Genomic DNA, 18,084 nt, shown 5'->3' on the forward strand with positions numbered 1-18,084 from the left:
TTCCCAATTGAAAATATAATTTAAACATTATTATATTTTAAAGATGGATAAAGAATTATGCAAAAATGATAAACCTTAATATTTTGGGTATTTTGGGTTATCACAGAACAAGATGTGGTAGAGAAAGAAATAATCAGTGTGGTCCTTTTTTAGAAAAAGGAAATACCTTCCCCATCAAAATACCATCCACTTTTTTCAAAGAAATGGAACAAATAATCCTAAAATTTGTATGGAACCAGAAAAGATCCCGAATAGCCAGAGGAATGTTGAAAAAGAAAAGCAAAGCTGGCGGCATCACAATTCCGGACTTCCAGCTCTATTACAAAGCTGTCATCATCAAGACAGTATGGTACTGGCACAAAAACAGACACATAGATCAATGGAACAGAATAGAGAGCCCAGAAATGGACCCTCAACTCTGTGGTCGACTAATCTGCAACAAAGCAGGAAAGAATGTCCAATGGAACAAAGACAGTCTCTTCAACAAATGGTGTTGGGAAAATTGGGCTGCCACATGCTGAAGAATGAAACTGGACCATTTCCTTACACCACACACAAAAATAGACTCCATATGGTTGAAAGACCTCAGTGTGAGACAGGAGTCCATCAAAATCCTGAAGGAGAACACAGGCAGCAACCTCTTCGACCTCAGCCGAAGCAACTTCTTCCTAGAAACATCGCCAAAGGCAAGGGAAGCAAGGGCAAAAATGAACTATTGGGACTTCATCAAGATAAAAAGCTTTTGCAAAGCAAAGGAAACAGTCAACAAAACCAAAAAACAACGGACAGAATGGGAGAAGATATTTGCAAATGACATATCAGATAAAGGGCTGGTATCCAAAATTTATAAAGAACTTATCAAACTCAACACCCAAAGAACAAAGAATCCAATCAAGAAATGGTCAGAAGACATGAACAGACATTTTTCCAAAGAAGACATCCAGATGGCCAACTGACACATGAAAAAGAGCTCAATATCACTCGGCATCAGGGAAATCCAAATCAAAACCTCAATGAGATACCACCTCACACCAGTCAGAATGGCTAAAATTAACAACTCAGGAAATGACAGATGTTGGCGGGGATGCGGAGAAAGGGGAACCCTCCTACACTGTTGGTGGGAATGCAAGCTGGTGCAGCCACTCTGGAAAACAGTATGGAGGTTCCTCAAAAAGTTGAAAATAGAGCTACCATATGATCCAGCAATTGTACTACTGGATATTTACCCCAAAGATACAAAGTAGGGATCCGAAAGGGTATGTGCACCCCGATGTTTATAGCAGCAATGTCCACAATAGCCAAACTGTGGAAAGAGGCAAGTTGTCCATCGACAGATGAATGGATAAAGAAGAGGTGGTATATATATACAATGGAATATTATGCAGCCATCAAAAGGAATGAGATCTTGCCATTTGCAATGACGTGGATGGAACTGGAGGGTATTATGCTGAGCGAAATAAGTCAAACAGAGAAAGACATGTATCATATGACCTCACTGATATGAGGAATTCTTAATCTCAGGAAACAAACTGAGGGTTGCTGGAGTGGGGGGTGGGGTGGGAGGGATGGGGTGACTGGGTGATAGACACTGGGGAGGGTATGTGCTCTGGTAAGCGCTGTGAATTGTGCAAGACTGTTGAATCTCAGATCTGTACCTCTGAAACAAATAATGCAATATATGTTAAGAAAAAAAAAAGAAGAAGAACATAGCAGGAGGGGAAGAATGAAGGGGGGGAAATCAGAGGGGTAGACGAACCATGAGAGATGATGGACTCTGAAAAACAAACAGGGTTCTAGAGGGGAGGGGGGTGGGAGGATGGGTTAGCCTGGTGATGGGTATTGAGGAGGGCACGTTCTGCATGGAGCACTGGGTGTTATGCACAAACAATGAATCATGGAACACTACATCTAAAACTAATGACGTAATGTATGGGGATTAACATAACAATAAAAAAATAAAAGCAAAAAAAACAAAGGAAATACTTGATAAGTAGGAAGTTGATGTGATTTGTGTGATACTTTTAGAGGCCAATGAGATATTTTATTTTAAATTCGGAAGAAAAAATGAATATTATCCACTCTGGACTATACTTGTCTTTATACCAACCTGGTAGTAAAGTAGAATTTTTAATATTTTTTTACAGAGGAAGAGGCCCATAAAGGCAAAAGTGCCACAAGGGCCCATGAAAGTCACAATGTGATCCCACAGCAGCATAAGTCTATTTTTTCCTATTTTTTATAGACACTGCTATTTTAAAATTTTCTCCTATCATTCAGCAGTCCATATGCTTTCTCTTTGTCTTTTGTCCCCTATAATCCGGAGCCATCTGTGTATACTGAAGGAGTTACACATTTGAGTGTGTACATTTGAGATCAGTTCATCACATTGGGGAACGCGAATATTGACATCATTACCACCAGGGCCTTGCACTTATTAACATTAATAAATGATAGTATAATACTAGGCTTACTTTATTTGAGGATCTCTAGATCAATAGTATTTTAAAGTGGAGGCAAACATTTCTAGACTATAGTTGGATATACTAAAAATAAATTACATTCTTAATTTTTTGGTAACTTCTGATTTTGCTCTGAAGCCCCTATTCCCATAGTGGGGAAAAGAGTCCAGTTACAAAGAGACTAGCTAGCCAGTTATACAGATAATTCCATCTATTTGGACTCAGTATCTTTTGGATAAATGTTCAGTCTCTCAGGCTTCTCTTTCCTTCTTTTTCCTAAAGCATTTGGATTAATGACTTTCAACTTCAGTTTGGGAGGGTATTCCTGCTTCTGTTTTTGGAACACTATATTTACTAGAGATGAGGAGGCTAAGGGAAATATGTGGCTGGGTTGAGGAGGTTGACGCCAGTATGTGCTAATACTCTTCCTACTTAGATTCCTCCGTCAACTATGATGGAGCAGAAATTGTCTCATATATGTAAAGAGCATTTAAAGTTTAGAAGCAAGCCGTCTTTTTTCTCTCTATAAAGTGTGACTTTCAAGATTAAAAAAAATTGGCTTTGGGCCTTGAAGCTGACCAAAGATGTTTTAATTCTAGGCTGTATTCTCCTATCCTCCTATAGCAATAAGACAGATGTTTTGGCCTTAATAACCAAAGGGGCTTGGTGAAAGAAATCTGCTTAAGGATAAGAGAAGATGCCTGAATAGGCAGCTGCATGTATTAGCATAACGGTTAAGAGGATACACTTTGAAGTCAGATAAAACTGGGTTCAAACCCCAGTTGCTCCATTTATTAGCTTTTTCATTTTGAGAATGTTATTTGACATATCTGAGCCATGGTTTCCTCATCTGTAAAATAGGTGACAAAGTTTTTTCAAATGAGGATTAATTAGTTAATATATGTGAAACATTTTGTACTTTATACATAGCAAAGATGTAAGTGGTAATTGTTAAACGTACTTAAGAATTTGTTTGCAAAGGAAAAAAAATGGACATGACGCTGGGTGGAAGCTAGAACTATTTAGGTTGTTAGGTATGGATATTTCAAGTTCCAAGGAAAGAAACATGTTCCGATAGTCCCTCTAATAGAATTCCTTATAAGGATATGTGAGGAACTAAAGGACAAAGGAGATAAGGAGACCTGGAATCACAATAATTCTAGTGAGGTCTGGCTGTGTGGTAATCTGACTATGAATCTACTGTCTGCAATCTGAAAGATCCTATCTAACAGAGAAATGCATACTTAAAAATTAGTTCACTCTTGTTCATCTACATTGCTAACAAAGTCAAGTACAGTAAGATTGAGCTGATTAATGTTGTTTTAAAGGAGATTTAAATGAGCTGATTAATGTAAATAAATGAGAGGTGACAAGATGATTTTGGTTTTCCCCACTTTTCCAATCAGGTGGTGAATGGAAAATTCATTATGAGACACAACTTGAACTGAATGATCAACTAGAAAAGCAAGTTGTTTCTCTAGAAGAGAAAATGGAAAAAATCCGTGGAAATCCTTCAGGTACAAAAGCAACTATATATATGTTTTATAAGTTGAGTTAAAAATGATAAAATATTAATTGTTAATATTTTCATATTTGTTTTGTTGTAGATAGATTGTTTTCTATCTGTGTCTATGAACAAATGCCAGTGGTGAGTAAAAGCTGGTTAAACAAAAAGAATAATTGAAGGAAAGAAATTATGTACTTTTTTTTAGACAGGTTCCAAAAAAAGTTTGAAGACTGTGGCAAGTTCCAAAATATTTCGTTCAGTGGAACTGTTTCTAGGAAGTAAGGAATCCTATAGCAGATCCTTCAACTTAATCTCCACCTTGTAAAGCTGGGCAGGATTGCAGGTACAAACAAAATGGAAGAAAAGAATCTCAATAGTCAGTCCAGGTAGAACCTGAGTGTATCTACTTCCTGTGACCTAAAAGAGCCTATTAAACACAAATATATTTCATACCTATCTAAAAACATTTCCATTCTAGTTCCTCTGGAATATACATATACACATGTAGATACATACATACATTCACATTCACACACACAATGTATAAAATCCAACAGAGAACCCATAAAATTACTCTATAACATGAAAGAAACCTTATTACACTGAATGACCTACTTTTTCTTTGGGTTGCCCTAGTGACAGCCTTTCCTCCTGATAAATTACTTGAATTTATATGTTTTATACTTTACAAAGCACATTTGTTTCTCATTCGTTTAAATGTTTATTTTTTAAAGTGTAGAGAAGACCTAAAGCATGACTTATGCGGGTCTCGAGCATTCTTGGAAATAGCCTTTTCTTTAGAATTCATGCTGAATTTTTATTTCAAGAATATTCAGAAAAACATGGAAATCATAAAAAATCAAGGGTACTTTATATGAAAATGAAAATACAATACGCTGCTAAATTGGCAGGACCACACAACCCAATGAGAAAAATTTAATATTATTTCCTTTAATACATGTGACACTAAGCTTAAAACAATTAAGTGATTTGCTCAGAATCACACAGTCTGGAAATGTGGAGGTTGATTGTCTTTCTCTAAAAAAATATATGCCCGTTTGACTAGATCGTACTATGCCAACAGCCATTCTATACTGCTTATCAGAAATAACATGTTTTTTAATAGCTTTATGTAGAGCACTTAACTGACTGCTATATTCACAGAGGTCCTGAGGACCAGAGCATTATAGAGATTGCTCTTTGAATAACTGCAGATCTTTAGTGAAAAATACAGAAAAATATCGTATTTTTAAAAATAATAAATCAGTTACACCTCTGTTATTTTCAACCCAGAAATACCTTTATTTCTGTGTCTTGGAAAGTCAGGAAAAATCATGGAGTCGTATCCCCATCTTGTGGTATATAGAAATTGCCGCAAGGGCTATTTTAAGCCTTGTCTTTATTAATTGTGGATAGGATTTTAATTCTACCTATAGAATATAAAATATAGAATACTAGCTACAGAACATAAAATATTCTGACTTCCAGTTTCCTGATAACTCATCCTCAGTGCTAGCTCAAGAAATTGGGTATCACCAGCCTTATGGAGAATAGCAGCAAGTGCTGGTGGGACCTCCTATGATGATTTACAGCATATTTAAGAAGCAGTTGATTGGTTTTCTAATTGCTACCTCAGACTCTGTAACATACTCATGTTGACAAAAAATTTCTTTCCTTTGATGAGTTTGTGTTATTCTTGAAAAAAAAATGTGGTTCTCTAAGATGTTTAGATCTGGAGGCAGAGAATTGTATTTCTCTTCAGTAAAGGACTAAAGAAATGTTAGAAAAACCAAGAGTGGGGCCATGTACCCAGCAGAAAAGAAAGATAATGAAAGTTCAGGTGTTTAAGTAACTGGTTCTCTTTATTCTGTAGGCATAGGCATGCATGAGTATTTGGGTTTTCTTATACAGTGGAATCCGGGAGGAGTTTGTATGAACAGCAGGTGTTAGGAAACCAGCCAAGGAGCTGGTGGTGGAAGTAGCCAATTACTGAGCAAAAAGCACTGGGATCCAAGACTCCTGTATCTAATGATGAAGTCTTTTATTCAAGGAAAAAGATAGTATACTAAGTCTTATTCTTTATATAAAAACAATATTTATGAAATTCAGACATATTCTTAATGAAATGCAGACATTTTCTATTAGGTTGATATTTAGAGAAAAGGGTTTAAATTGTTTTGGGGGGATAGGATATGAATTCAAACACTATTTGTAAATTTACTGATTCTTTATCCTTGTTGTAGATTGTTTGGTCTTTAAGAGTAACCTATACAGACATATTTAAGAAATTGATGTCAGTTTGAATACTAATTTTGAGTAACTTCAAATTTCAGGTTTGCTTATGGGCAAAAACAGGGATGAATACCAATTTTTGACCAATATATATGTAATTTTAAAAAAATGTTACCATTTGAAAAAGAAATAAATATTAAAAAAAGTAATTTACAAACTGGATCATTAAAGTGGACTTGATTTTAATATTTTAGAACAAGGATTCACTTAAGTGAGTAAATTTCTGATAGAGACTGGCTTCAAGCCTTCAACCTTTTTGAAGATTATTTTTCTCATCCTCAGGTACTATAGATGAGATAATCTTTAAAGTGCCTTTCAGCAGTATAATTTATTAGTATTTAATTTTAGCAAGATGTTTCAGTAAAGGGTTACATTTGGCTGCATGTAAGAGAAAGGCTTAAGCAAGTAAGGTGTTTGGTTCTGTTTTCTCACGTAACAGGAAGTGTTAGAGGGATGCAGTCCGGGTTGGCGAAGTAGCTCCTCCAGGCTCCTGACTTGACTTTCCACTCTGCCATCCTTTAATGAATAGCTTTTGTTTGCCATGCTCACAAGATGGCTGCTTCATGTTCTTACCTGCTTCACCTTCTCTTTCAATAGAAAGAAGTAGGTGAAGGGAAAACGGCAAAGTGGAGGCCAGTCAAGTTTGTTTTCTTTCAAAGCATTTTCCAGCTTGCTGCACACAGTCTCCCCTTACATCTCATTGGTTAAAACTGCATCATATGGCCTCCTGTACGGCAAGAAAGGCGGGGAAATTTAGTGTTTTACTGAGCATAGTAGTGGGAAGAAGGGTAGAATGAGTATCTGTTATGCAGTTAGCTCTATTTGCCACACAAGGTCACTTTCAATGAGTACCATTTCTTTTTTTTTTTTTTAAAGATTTTATTTATTTGAGACAGAGCTCACACAAGGGGGTGGGGATTGGGGGTGAGAGAGGCAGAGGGAGAGGGAGAAACAGGCTCCCCACTGAGCAGGTAGCCTGACTCTCAACTGGGGGCTCCATCCCAGGACCCTGAGATCATGACCTGAGCCAAAGTCAGATGCTTAGATGACTGAGCCACCCAGGCACCCTAAGTACCATTTCATTTTAAAGTAATATGTATTCATTTAATACTATTTGGAAAATAAAAGACAAAGATAAATATTAAGTCAAATATATCTACTATTGACCTCTTTTTTTAAAGTTCTGCATGCATGTATATTGATTAAAAATTACAACCCAATAAATAAATGAATCCCAAAAAGGAATAAATAAGGATGACACTTTTAAAATATATATATAATATTAACCCTATTTCGTGGACAATTTTGTGTCCTGTACTAATCATGGACAATTAAACCAATAATTTCTTATGTTATATTTTATTCATGTATATTTTTAAGAGCTACATTACATTTCATTGCATTGGATTATTAATGTTCAATTCCTTTTCCCTATAGTTGAATATTTTAGGTTATTTGTGGTTTTAATTTTGAATAAAATAAAACCCACAGAGGATAATATGGCAAACAGTATATTCTAGTATTAGCAAATCTTTAATTTTTGTCACTTTTTGATTTCAAATGTTTTTTTTTTTTTTAAAGATTTTATTTATTTATTTGAGAGAGAGAGAGAATGAGAGAGAGCAAGCACATGAGGGGAGAGGGTCAGAGGGAGAAGCAGACTCCCTGCCGAGCAGGGAGCCCGATGCGGGACTCGATCCCGGGACTCCAGGATCATGACCTGAGCCGAAGGCAGAAGGCAGTCGCTTAACCAACTGAGCCACCTAGGCGCCCGATTTCAAATGTTTTAATGTAAACAATCTATAGAGTTGAGGACCCTTTCATTCCCTTTGTGTCTCTTTCCCTTTATAGGCAAGTATGATCATGGATTTGGTATATACCATTCTAATTTATTTTTAAATACCTTTTTCCAGATATTGTGTCTAAAAATGCATGTAAACATATATTGTACACATCATCCTTTTTTTATTTGTCCATGTTAATGCACAAAGATCTGGTAAATTTTATTTGCTATGTAGTATCCTACTATACATATATAGTATAATAACACATATCTTAATTTATTTATTCCCCTATTTATGTACATTGAGGATTTTTCAAAATCTCACTGTGACAAACATTGCCACAGGGAACATACTTATCCATGTCTCCTGATACAAAGTGTTCCTCCAGAATTGGCTAATTTTTCTGTAGAGGGCTAGATAGTTAATGCTTTCAACTTTGCAGGCCATTTGATCTCTGCTGCAACTATTTGGTACTGCCATTGTAGTGTGAAAGGAGCCATAGACAATACCTGAATGATGAATAGGTAGGGTTGTATTCTAACAAATCTTGGCTTACAAAAACAGCCTGTGGCTGGATTTGGTCTTCAGGCTATAGTTTGCTGGCCCTAGCTTTAAGGCAGTGGTCCTTAAACTTTGGTAGGTAACAGAATCATGCAGGGAACTTCATAAAAATACAAAGGCCAGTCAAAAATCCTTCAACCAGCTTGCCACTTCTGAGTTCTTTATTAACTTTCCAGATAATTCAGATATACACCAGAGTTTGAGAACCACTGCTGTAGTGCACATAGAGTGAAGTATTTATATCATGGGATTTGCACATTTTCAAATAATGATAAAATCCCTCTGGATCAATCAAAAGACACCTCAGGTCTGCAGTTAGTTCTGTAGGTCTGTAATAAATAAAAGCGGTGATGGGAGATAAGACTGGAAATATAAGCAGAGCCTCGATAACAAAGGATTTTGTATGCACGTGAACATTTTTATATGTGGTGGGAAGCTTTTGAAGTATTTAATATACAGTTTAAAAGCCTTCCCTCCCCCCCATGGAGAAAGGCTTCCCCAGGGTGGGTGAGGTTTGAGGCAGGGAAACCAGATAGGACACGTTTGTAACAGTCCAGGTAAGGGAAGGTGAGTTGTTCAGCTTGGGCAGTAGTATATGGGGATGGAGGCAATGTGACAGATTGAAGAGATATTTAGGAATGCGGATTTTATGAGTACATGGATGCTCAGGTGAGACTGGGAGAGGATTGGAGGAAGATTAAGGACTCTCCCTTGAACAATGATTACAGTGACTAGCACTGTAGGAATCAGAAGCAGGCGGAGTGTTAGGAAATGAGTTTAGTTTTGTGTGTATTATACAGATGATAGTGATCAGCAAGCACCTGGACATGGTTTTAGACTATGGAAAGTTGTCTCTCTGAATAGAGAGATTGTGGAGTCATCAGTGTCACCTGCAGTCATGAAAGTATGGGATTATTCAGAAAGAAATACAAAGTCTGAAAAGAAGGATTAAGGATGGAACCCTAGGGAATACGAAAACTTAGCTGAGGAGGCGATTCAGTGAAGATAACGGAGAACAAAATTATTGAGAAAGGGAGAGGGGAGAACTGGAAAAGAGTGATATCACAGAAGCCAAGGGAGGAGAAGCGTTTAATGAAGGTTCAGCAGAAGAATGTTCTTCAAGAAATTTCAGGTGCAGGGTAGGATAAAGCACATGGTCTGAAGTTCCAGCACATTATTGATTCAAAGGGGAAGAAGGTAAGCAGGTTAGAAGCAAATTAGAAGGTAGGCTATTGAAAGAAAATGTGGGGGGTCGCCTGGGTGGCTCAGTCGGTTAAGCGACTGCCTTTGGCTCAGGTCATGATCCCAGGGTCCTGGGATCGAGTCCCACATCGGGCTCCCTGCTCTGCGAGGAGCCTGCTTCTCCCTCTCCCACTCCCCCTGCTTGTGTTCCCTCTCTCGCTGTGTCTCTCTCTGTCAAATAAATAAATAAAATCTTTAAAAAAAAAAAAAAGGAAAGAAAATGTGGTGTAGTGGAAAAGAAGGAATGAGACAATGGAGTGGGTGTAACCCACTTTACCCAGAAACTTGACTTTTTAGAATTAGACTGTCCTGGTTCAAATTCAAACTATGGAGCACTAAGGAAATTATTTCATCTCTCTGAGGCTTAATTTCCTCATATGTAAAATGAAGTTAATTAAGCTCTCTTGCAAGTTTGTCATGAAGATTATTGGAGATGTCTAAAGCAAATAGCATAGTGCCTAACACAGTAAGCACTTCCTTTGATAAAGTGTTAGTTCCCTTCTTCCCTTTCCTTGATAATGGGAACTTTAGAGGGAGCTCTAAGTTTCATTAGAACAAGTCTGTTGTGAAATTAACCTTAGCCCATTTCAAGGAAATAAGGACAAGGGTAAGTTGTGCAATATGTTTTCACTTATTCAGCTGTGTTGTTGTGTAAGTTGTGAATCTTCTGGTACCTCTTAAAAGTATAGTAGAATTCTGTGGCTTTTTAGTACCTTTCCAGAAAGCAGCGTCCTCTCCAGGGATATAACAAAAAGCACTGAACTTTTCTTGGGATTGCTGGGTGGACATTTTCTAACCCCTTCTATTTACATCCAGCAGAAGAACCTAGTGCCTACCTCCAAGAATTTCCTGGTGTATTGAGCAAAGATCTATAGCCATTCACTGGAAGACTAGAATCTGTTTTAAGCATTCCAGATGACTAAAAGTCTGTGATGAGCAGTAGCTATTTTTCAGGTTCTGACATGGGACTCTAGACTTCTTCTTTAATCGCCAGTTAGAATATGAAGCTGAGGATTCAGCTAAACTCTTTATCAGAACTTTATCGCTCCTGGTACACAGCCCCATAGGTGGTTCCCCAGCAATGTTTTGAGTAATCTTTCAGTGCTTTACTGTCACTGTTAGCGTACTGGTAATTGATGTCTTCTCTCTCTGATTAATTTATTTAGGCCCACTCAAGCTTAGTACCTATGACACTGTGCTGCAAACAGGAACAATGATCGGCCTCTCTACTTCCCTGTTTTCCTTTACTGTCCAGCATTGCCATGTCCCTAGTTGCTGGTCAATATGTAGAGTTGTGGTCCTTTAATTTTCAAACTGTGTAACAATCATGTGAATAATTTATTAAAAATGCACATTCTTGGGCTTACCCCTGGAGATCCTTATTTGGTAGGTCTGGGATAAGGCCTGGGCATTTGTATTTTTTAGTGACATCTCAATAGGTTCTGTTGCAAAGCACTATTATATATAAAATAGCAACAACAATAACAGATTTAGGGGATCTAGACCCCTCAGAGAAAGATAGCCTCTCTTGTGAAAAGTTACTATAAAACCTTTATCAAAAAGTTCTACCGTATCCCTGTGGTCAGCTCTGTTTCATGGTGGAAGTCCTGTTCCTTGATTCATTAGGAATCATAAAACTGATGACCCCTTACCTTAAAGTCTGTTTTGGCTGCTATAAAAAAATACCACAGACTAGGTGGCTTACAAACAACAGAAATATACTCCTCACAGTTATGGAGTCTGGAAGTCCAGGATCACAGTACCAGCAGATACGGTGTTTGGTAACACAGCTTGATTTTTGGTTCAGAGATGGCTCCTTCTTGTTGTGTCCTCACATGGTGGGAGGGGCTAAGGACCTCTGTAGAGTCTTTTTTACAAGAGCATTAATCCTATTCATGAGGCCTCTACCCTCATGACCTGAGCATCTCCCAAATACCATCATTTGAGGCATTAGGATTTCAACGTATGAATTTGGGGAGGACACAGACGTTCAGACCATAGCACTTCTATTTCTCTCTGCTTCTTTTTCCAATCAGTGCATTCCCTTGTTTCTCATTATACCCAGACATCTTGGTTCCTTCAGGGAAACCTCTCCAGAACACACACTCTGTCAGTCAGATGGAGATAGCACAGAAGATCCTGCTCCCAAAGCCTACAAGGCTATCTGGTGATGGAAGACATGAAGGAGAAAGTATGGAAACAGAGAAACATTATTTAGGAAAATGTTGAGTTTCACATTAAATGTTCTCTGGAAGACTCTTGATCAATTTGTAGAAAATCAAGTTATAGGAAATTAATTTGCTGAAATCTAAATCTTTGAATACATTCTTATGATTATAACCCTAGCATTTTATTTTTTATTTTTTATTTTTTAAAGATTTTTATTTATTTATTTGAGAGAGAGAGACACAGCGAGAGAGGGAACACAAGCAGGGGGAGTGGGAGAGGGAGAAGCAGGCCTCCCGCCAAGCAGGGAGCCTGATGCGGGGCTCCATCCCAGGACCCTGGGATCATGACCTGAGCCGAAGGCAGACGCTTAACGACTGAGCCACCCAGGCGCCCCTAACCCTAGCATTTTAAAGAATGTTCAATTTGTTAAGAACTAAAACTTATGAAAATGGCTTAACATTTAATATCATCATTGAAAAATATGTTCAGAAAAAGAATATGTTTCGGTTTTAAGTTCACATGCATGGAAGACTCTCTTAAAAGCAAGTTTTTGATAAATTGGTAAATTTAGGATCCTAGGTGAATTGTCCTCTTTGCAAGTTAATCCTTTGGTCAATTTACTTCTTGAAATATTAACTTTTGGATATTTACCTAGTTTCCCTTCTGAAGTATGTTTCAACTTTCCTTAGGACAAACCATAAAATCTCTCTCCTTGCCCTGCTTAGCAGGAAAAGCATGAAGGAAGAGATGGTTTTAAGTCTTACAAATTCAGCCAGACTAGTGTCTTCATCATGCACTTGAGCCTTTAAAGAAACAAGACTCTCCTCTCATATCATTCTCTATTTTGGTCCATTTATGTTCTATATGCTGACTTCCGATGTCCTTAATCATCGCCCTACTCTTTTGTTCATCCTGATGCCCCATACCATTTTCCCAAATGTGATTCCCTGTATTGTGAGTCAGATTCTTCTTTTAGTTATGCTGCTTCATGGGGTCCTGGACAAACATCCAGCCCAGTTTGGACCTTCCAGGGAACTATTACTTCACTGCAGCATCCAGTCAGGCTCCCAGTGGGTTCATTCTGGTTTTTTCCACCTTCAGAACATTCTTAGAAATTTTGTTTTAAAAGTCATAAATATATATTTTAGAACGTAATAACCAGGCGTTAATAGTAGTGAGCCTAAAGCACTATTGACATCCCTAAATATATTTGTGTTTAAAGTGATATATCAGGGGCACCTGGGTGGCTCAGTCGGTTAAGCAGCTGCCTTTGGCTCAGGCCATGATCCTGGGGTCCTGGGACCGAGCCCCGCGTCCGGCTCCCCGCTGAGCGGACAGCCTGCTTCTCCCTCTCCCTCTGCCTGCCACTCTGCCTACTTGTGCTCTCTCTCTATCTCTCTGTCAAATGAATAAATAAAATCTTTAAAAAGAAAAATAAAGTGATATATCAGCCACATAGTGAAAGGGCTACTGAAGGGATCTTGTATTCTCAAGAATGTGGTATAAACAAAGCAAGAAAAGGAATTCCCACTAGCCATCTGGCTAGTGGTAGATCTGTAGAATCCATCTGAGACTGCTTCCTGATGTCTGTCCCAGATATCACCAGATTTGTGTTCTCCCCAAAGATCATGTGTCAGTTTGGAGACAGGTGTGTAGCCCAAATCACAAAACAAGTAACACAGATTTTATATATAAATCTAATAACAATGTTGTCCACAAGGGGGCACTTGGTATTTAAGCATGCAGAAGGCTGTATTCATTCATGGCAATTGCCTTCATTGAAAAGTACGGCATATCTTGGAGCTGTGATTAATTGTATTCTCATATTTTTCTCTTGTAAGCATTCAGTAGAGTGGTTTTTTTACTTGTAGTTTTTATATGTTCTTTAGTATAGTAAAGCAATTACCATTGCTTAAAAAGTTGGCTAATAGAGCTTCGTTTTTACTTAGGATAGAAGAAAGGGCCTTAAGAAAAAAAAAAACAACTAAGTATATTTGCTTTCAGGTATGTAAAAGTGTCCTGAAATTTCTTATTCTTACCCTGTTGTTTCAGTGTACCGTTGGAAGTGACCTTTTCCAAGCAAATTAAGGCACGAGCATAGGTGAAATATTAAGTGCTGATTAGTATCCGAAACAAAACAAAACAACTCCTCTATGATAAGAGAAGAATTAATTTTTGTGTATGTAATTTCTTTTTGGTTAATTTCCAGTGGAATCTTCAATTTAGCTATGGCTTTAGTATGTCTTTTCAGGTATAGTTTTCTAGTATTTGACCATTAATTATATAATCAGCTAAAACAAGCTCCTTGGAAAGATGAAGAACATTAAGTTTGGGTCTTCTAATGAATTATAAGTGATGCGATGAGAGAATATGTGCCTTTGATAAAACCATTTTGTTAAGAACCTAAAACTGCTCTTTAAAAAGGTATTAATTAATTAATTAATTTAAAAAATTGTCCTGGGGAGAAAACGAGAATACATTCTGGATTTTGTAAAAACTGTGTTAGTCATTAAATACCCTGGATCATTAAAAGCAAGGTATTTGTAGTTATCCATTAAAAGATTATTATGAACATCAGAAATCCTTTAAAATTATACTACAGTAACTTCAGTGCTTCTTAATACCGTTTTTTTTTTTAGAGCAGTTTTAGATTCTTAACAAAATTGGAAGGAAGGTGCAGAGACTTCTCACATACTCCCTACCCCTATACATGCATAGCCTCCCCATTATCAACATTACTGGAATGAACCTACATTGACTCCTCATAATCGCCCAAAGTCCATAGTTTACCTTAGGGTTTACTCTTGGTGTTGTACATTCTGTGGGTTTGGAAAATGTACAATGACATATATCCATCCTTGTACTATAATACAGAGTATTTTCACTGCCCTAAAAATCCTATGTGCTCCACCTGTTCCTTCCCATTGTCCACCCCCAACCTCTGGCAACCACTGATCTTTTTATTGTCTGCATAGTTTTGCCTTTTCCAGAATGTCATATAGATGCAGTCATACAGTATATAACCTTTTCAGATTGATTCTTTCACTTAGTAATGTGCATTTAAGATTCCTCCATGTTTTTTTCATGCCTTTATAGTTCATTTGTTTTTAGTGCTGATAATATTTCATTGTCTGGATGTATCATAGTTCATTTATCCATCCACCTACTGAAGGACATCTTGGTTACCTCCAAGTTTTAGTAGCTGTGAATAAATATGCAGGTTTTTGTAGGGACCTAAGTTTCAACTCCTTTGAGCAAATACCAAGGAGTGCAATCACTGGATCGTATGGTAAGAGTATGTTTAGTTTTGTAAGAAACTGCCAGACTGTTTTCTTTTTTTTTTTTTTTTGAAAGATTTTATTCATTTATTTGAGAGAGAGAACACTAGCAGGGGGAGGAACAGAGGGAGAAGGACAAGCAGACTCCGTGCTGAGCACAGAGTCTGACGTGGGGCTCAATCCCATAACCCTGAGATCATGACTTGAGCAGAAATCAAGAGTCCTACATTTAACTGAATGAGCCACCCAGGCACCCCTGCCAGACTGTCTTCTAAAGAAGCTGTACCATTTTGCATTCCCACCTGCATTGTATGAGAGTTTCTATTGCTCCACATCATCATTGGCATTTGGTATTTTCAGTGTTGTGGATTTTGGCCGTTCTCATAGATGAGTAGTGGTATCTCCTTGTTGTTTTAATTTGCATTTCCCTGATGACACATGATGTGGAGCATTTTCTCATATGCTTATTTTTCATCCGTATATCTTCTTTGATGAGGTATTTGTTAAGATCTTTGGTCCATTTTTAAATCAGGTTGTTGTTGAGTTTTAAGAGTTCTTTGTGGGGGCGCCTGGGTGGCTCAGTCGGTTAAGTGGCTGCCTTCGGCTCGGGTCATGATCCCAGGGTCCTGGGATCGAGCCCCACATCGGGCTCCCTGCTCGGTGGGGAGCCTGCTTCTCCCTTTCCCTCTGCCTGCCTCTCTGCCTACTTGTTCTATCTCTCTGTGAAATAAATAAATAAAATCTTAAAAAAAAAAAAAGTTCTTGTGTATTTTAGGTAACAGTCCATTATCAGATGTGTGTTTTGCAAATATTTTCTCCTAGTGTGTGGCTTGTCTTCTAATTCTCTTGGCATTGTCTTTCACAGAGCAAAAGTTTTTAATTTTAATGAAGACCAGCTTATTTATTATTTCTTTCATTGATAGAACCTTTGGTGTTAGATCTAAAAAAGTATCACCATACCCAAGGTCATCTAAGTTTTCTCTTATGTCATCTTCCAGGAGTTATATATTTTTGCATTTTATTTTATTTTTTTAAAGATTTTATTTATTTATTTATTTGAGAGGGAAAGAGAGCATGAGCGGGGGCAGGGGCAGAGGGAGTGGGAGAAGTAGGCTCCCCACGGAGCAGGGAACCTAATGCTGGGCTCGATCCTAGGACCCTGGGATCATGACCTGAGCCGAAGGCCAAGGCTTAACCGACTGAGCCACCCAGGCGCCCCTAGTTTTGCATTTTACATTTATCCCTGTTATCCACTTTGGGTTAATTTTTGTGAAGGGTGTAGTCTAGATTCGTTTTTTTGCATGTGGATATCCAGTTGTTCTGGCACCATTTGTTGAAGAAACTGTCTTTGCTCCATGGCATTGCCTTTGTTCCTTTGTCAAAGATCAGTTGAAAAAGGATCTATTTGTTCTGGGTGGTCTATTTCTGGGCTTTCTATTCTGTCCTATTTATATATCTATCCTTTTGTTAATACCAATCTTGATTACTGTAGCTTTTTGATAAGTCTTGAAGTTGGTAAACATCAGTCCTCCAATTTTGTTCTTCTTTTTCTTTTTTAAGATTTTATTTATTTATTTGAGATAGAGTGAGAGCAAGCAAGGGAGAGAGAGAGCGCGCGCACGCGTGCATGAGCTGGGGGGAGGGGCAAAGGGAGAGGGAGAAGCAGACTCCCCACTGAGCAGGGAGCCTGACACTGGGCTTGATCCCAGGATGCTGAGATCATGACCTGAGCTGAAGGCAGCCGCTTAACCGACTGAGTCACCTAGGTGCCCCTGTTCTTCTTGCTCAAAGTCATATTGGCTGTTTGAGCCTTTTGCTTCTTCTATAAACTTTAGAATCAGTTCATCAATATCCATAAAATAACATGTTGGAATTTTGATTGAGATTGCATTGAATCTATAGATTATGTTGGGAAGAGCTGACATCTTGACAATATTGAGTCTTCCTATCCATGAACATGGAGTATTTTTTCCATTTATTTAGTTCTTTGATTTTGTTCATCATAGTTTTGTAGTTATCCTTATCCAGATCTTACACATAATCTTGTTAGATTTATACCTAAGTATTTCATTTTGGGGGGTGCTAATGTAAATGATACTGTGTTTTTTAATTTCAAATTCTACTTGTTCAGGAGTACCTGAGTGGCTCAGTCACTAAGCGTCTGCCTTCGGCTCAGGTCATGATCCCAGGGTCCTGGGATCAAGCCCCATGACGGGCTCCCTGCTCGGCAGGAAGCCTGCCTCTCCCTCTCCCACTCCCGCTGCTTGTGTTCCCTCTCTCGCTGTGTCTCTCTCTGTCAAATAAATAAATAAAATCTTAAAAAAAAATTCCACTTGTTCATTGCCAGTATATAGGAAAACAATTGATTTTCATATATGAACCTGGTCATTCTGCAACCTTGTTATAATCACTTATTAGTTCCAGAGTTTGTTGTTTATTATTTTGGATATTCTACATAGATGATCATGTTATCTGCAAACATTTTTTTTTGGTCTTCCTTCCCAGTCTATATACATTTTATTTCCTTTTCTTGCCTTATTATATTAGCAAGGACTTCTAGTGTGATGATAGGAATAGGAGCACATCTATCAGGATAGATATTCTCCTTCAGTCAGGAGTTTTTTATGGAGAAATTAAGAAATTAAGCTGCAGAAGCTCTGGATTTTGGGCCTTCAGGCACAGAGGAAGATGAGAATGTGATAGAGGTCTAAGAATGATGGAATTAAACAAAAATATGTAATCTGAATAAGGAACTCTTCTCAGCTTTCTTCCCTTGCTCTACTCCCAGAAAA

At 37.8% G+C, this 18,084-nt stretch overlaps 1 protein-coding gene across 1 annotated transcript in view; it reads left to right on the forward strand.

Moving 5' to 3' along the window:
• CCDC169 (coiled-coil domain containing 169) overlaps window positions 1-18,084 on the forward strand; it is a 50,370-nt gene that overhangs the window by 10,293 nt on the left and 21,993 nt on the right. The window contains exons 3-4 of the mRNA XM_035003547.1: window positions 3,866-3,976; window positions 4,067-4,107. Of these exons, the coding sequence (XP_034859438.1) occupies window positions 3,866-3,976; window positions 4,067-4,107 (152 nt within the window). The remainder of the gene's footprint in view (window positions 1-3,865; window positions 3,977-4,066; window positions 4,108-18,084) is intronic.

The sequence above is a fragment of the Mirounga leonina genome, unplaced genomic scaffold, assembly GCF_011800145.1.
Source record: "Mirounga leonina isolate KUSES-001 unplaced genomic scaffold, KU_Mleo_1.0 Mir_127, whole genome shotgun sequence".
In the NCBI taxonomy this organism is placed as follows: Eukaryota; Metazoa; Chordata; class Mammalia; order Carnivora; family Phocidae; genus Mirounga; species Mirounga leonina.